Genomic DNA, 3,633 nt, shown 5'->3' on the forward strand with positions numbered 1-3,633 from the left:
CAACTTCTAATGATGAAACTTCCCACATAACTTCTTTCTTTTTGGGAGCTGGAAGAAAGGAAGAAAATGAAGAATCAGAACTGTTGATACATTAGGATAATATTTTTTCACTCTATTGAAACTTTCTACCTTTCCTTCCATTCTGTTTCAGCAGTTCGCTTAAGTGATAATTACAGAGTGATAACTTCCCCATTGCTTCTTGTGTGGTGTTTTTATTTTGCTTTATTTTTTGCTTTTAATCAGTTTATTTGCTTTCACTTTTTTTTTACAGATTGCTGATTTATCCCCAAAAAACCTAATCTCTTAAAATTCTTAAGAGGTTCCCTCTCCACCTAGAAGTAGCCTTATAAATAGTCATTACACCACTGCATGAGAAAGTCATGAAACGTATTAGATAAAAAGAAAAACAATAGTAACCACAAACTGTTAAATTGGCAGTTTCAATGTGTATCTCTTAAAAACATTTTTTTGTTTCTTAATAGGTTGTGTATAAAGTTTACTCATTTTCACTTGTGAAAGGGTTCTTGCTGCCTAGTGGTGGAAATAAAACCATGGAAAAGAGAGATATCTGTAAAATATGCATTTGTAAAATAAGTTTCTCTTTTCAAATGACTTACACTGGGTTGTTTGGTGGCCTCCCACTACATACTAGACGTGACTCCTTGAAAGCAGTCTGTAACCTTGAGCAGATTTGCAGTGACAAATGTTGCTATGCTCCTGTAAGCAGTGCTTCTGCTAGAGGGCGCTGTACAGTAGACAAAGCCTTGTGCTCTGCTTAGTAAAGACAGCTCTCTGTTGCCGCACCTGTGTCCAAGTCTCCATTTGTTAACGTGTGTGTTTCCCTTTGTGGTGGATTAGACTTTGGGAAGCATGATTACAAAAGGATTATTCCATGGGATAAATCAATCTAGCATTAATTGAGTGTTTTTCTACCATGAAAAGACTATAACATATTCACCTCATTCTCAGAATTATTCCACAAAGTAGGGCAAAGACTTCTCAACTGTTAGATTCCTACTTTACTGTTCATTCTACACCATCCCCCACCTCTAACTTCACCTCTTCCTCTTCCCTGGAACAAAGAGCAGCTGGTTCAAATTAAATTCATGGGCACGCACACACACATGCACACATGCGTGCACGCACACACACGCATACACACACACACACACACACACACCACTTCCCTATGTCTAAGTTTGAAGGGCAAAATCAGGAACATGAGATTGCAGATAACAAAAGGTATTCTGAGAAACATAGCTATGATTCCAGAAGAGATTTTCAACTATTTCTGTCACAATTATCTTTGAAGTAGTTCATACACATAACCCCCCAATTGTTTAGCAGTTTAAAACTAGAGTAGAAGCCAAATCCAACCCATAAACACAGTGACCCTTCATTCATTAAACAGCTCCATTTCTCTTTTCATCAATATGATGATTACTTGTTCACCTCAAGTACTAACCTGTAAGCCTTGAAATAAATGATTGATTAAATAAATAAAAATAACTTAAATACAACTAAGCTCTAGAGAAGTCAGAGCTTTTATTAGTTAACAGTACACTGTAAGTAATGATGAGGGGAAAGAAAATAAGTATTATAAGCAGAGGGTTTTTTTTCCATTGTTATTTTCAAGGAAATGGACTTTCTAAATGTGCTATACAAGAAAAGAAAATGTGACGTACCTTAGCGGAAGCCTGGCTTTTTGCTATATTAGAGTGCAAACCTAATGCTTTAAAGACTGGAAATGTCTTTGTTTTACTCTTTCTCTCTTTCTGTGATTTTTAGCATACATTGAAGATCTCACAAGATGTGTTGAGCAAAGCAGAAGACTTATTATTGTGCTAACTCCAGACTATGTTCTCAGACGAGGATGGAATATTTTTGAATTGGAAAGCAGGCTCCATAACATACTAGTCAGTGGAGAAATCAAAGTGATTTTGATTGAGTGTACAGAATTAAGAGGAAAGGTGAATTGCCAGGAAGTGGAATCACTAAAGCGCAACATCAAACTTCTGTCCCTAATCAAGTGGAAGGGACCCAAAAGCAGCAAATTAAATTCTAAGTTTTGGAAGCAATTAGTATATGAAATGCCCATCAAGAAAAAAGAAATGCTTTCTCGGTGCCATGTTCTGGACTCTGCAGAACAAGGACTTTTTGGAGAACTCCAGCCTATTCCCTCTATTGCCATGACCAGTACCTCGGCTTCTCTGGTGTCATCTCAAGCTGATCTCCCTGATTTCCACCCTTCAGATTCAATGCAAATGAGACACTGTTGCAGAGGGTACAAACACGAGATGCCAACCACCACCTTACCAGTACCTTCCTTAGGCAACCAACACACTTACTGCAACCTGCCTCTTACGCTCCTCAATGGACAGCTACCCCTTAATAATGCCCTGAAAGATACCCAGGAATTTCATAGAAACAATTCCTTGCTACCTTTATCATCCAAAGAGCTTAGCTTCACCAGTGATATTTGGTAGTGAAAACTCTACATCCTCTGAACAGCTATGTGAACATACAGAATTTCTGCTATGCCAAGCATAAAATACACCTAATAACACTGAGGTGCTGAAAAAGTGTTCACAGTGGAAGGCACAGAATCCTTTTTGTACTTAATATTTGTGTTTACATTTCCAGAATAGTGAGGGGAAAGAAGGACCTGCTTTTGTAGTATAGTACCTTGTTTCAATGTGTAGTTTTGATTTCTTCCTGAAAATAAAAATATAAAAATCTTCTTGTTTTAAAGTAGGTTTTATGATACCATTTGGACTGTAAACTTAGTAGATGAAGTATCTTCCCCATATTTATGTATATTTCAGATTAACATGGTATTTGAAATAAGGAAAACTTAAGGACTTTAATTGAATTTGAAAATTCTGAACTAAGTATAAAGGGGAAAGAAAACTTCTACAGAATAACTGAAAAATCAGGAGTTATCAAGAAAGAAGTTTTGAAGCACCCCAATTAGAAGATTGTATGTAGTGGAAGATCAGATAAGAAAAAATGGGATTGAAATGTTTGGAAGTTCTTCAACATAATGGACAACTTCTGTAGACTAAATCAGCAGCTAATATGACAGCTCATTGTTGCATAGGCAAGCACATCTTCTGTAGGCAAACTGGTATGAAGGCAAACAATATGCATTCTTATGCAAATGAATAGACAGGCTGCTAGTTCTTTGAAGATGATTTTGAAGAACTCTTATGGCTTTCTAGCCTATTTCAAAAGTTTTACAAACTTGAAAACATATTTTAAGAGGCACATTTTATTGTTTCCTAACAAATCACATTTGGATATTTTTCCAAATGATATCTTGACCTGCTTTATATGAAGATATGAGCATTTTCCTACTTTTTTTTAACAGCATCATTGGAATTTGAATTTAAATAAATATTGACTGCAAGTGTCAGCAGTAGAAAAGAAATAAAACAACAATATTCACAGATAAATGCCAAATGTTTCAAGTGTTCTAGTGGGAGAGCAGCAATTGCAGTGATTCTCATCTGAAATGTAGTTGTGAAACAGACTATTCTGTACATACATAATATATGCTCGGCCATGTGTACAAGGTTCCTGCAGAAGTATCTCCATTCCTGGTGCTTCAAAGAGTATATTTTATATAGACTA

At 36.1% G+C, this 3,633-nt stretch overlaps 1 protein-coding gene across 1 annotated transcript in view; it reads left to right on the plus strand.

Annotated features, from left to right (window-relative positions):
* IL1RAPL2 (interleukin 1 receptor accessory protein like 2) overlaps window positions 1-2,533 on the plus strand; it is a gene marked incomplete at its 5' end in the record, with an annotated part of 47,968 nt that extends 45,435 nt beyond the window's left edge. Inside the window, one exon of the mRNA XM_077761739.1 lies at window positions 1,789-2,533. Within this exon, the coding sequence (XP_077617865.1) occupies window positions 1,789-2,486 (698 nt within the window). The remainder of the gene's footprint in view (window positions 1-1,788) is intronic.
* Between the last annotated feature and the right edge of the window lie 1,100 nt (window positions 2,534-3,633).

Source organism: Crocuta crocuta, unplaced genomic scaffold (assembly GCF_008692635.1).
Source record: "Crocuta crocuta isolate KB4526 unplaced genomic scaffold, BGI_CrCroc_1.0 scaffold2350, whole genome shotgun sequence".
Lineage (NCBI taxonomy): Eukaryota > Metazoa > Chordata > Mammalia > Carnivora > Hyaenidae > Crocuta > Crocuta crocuta.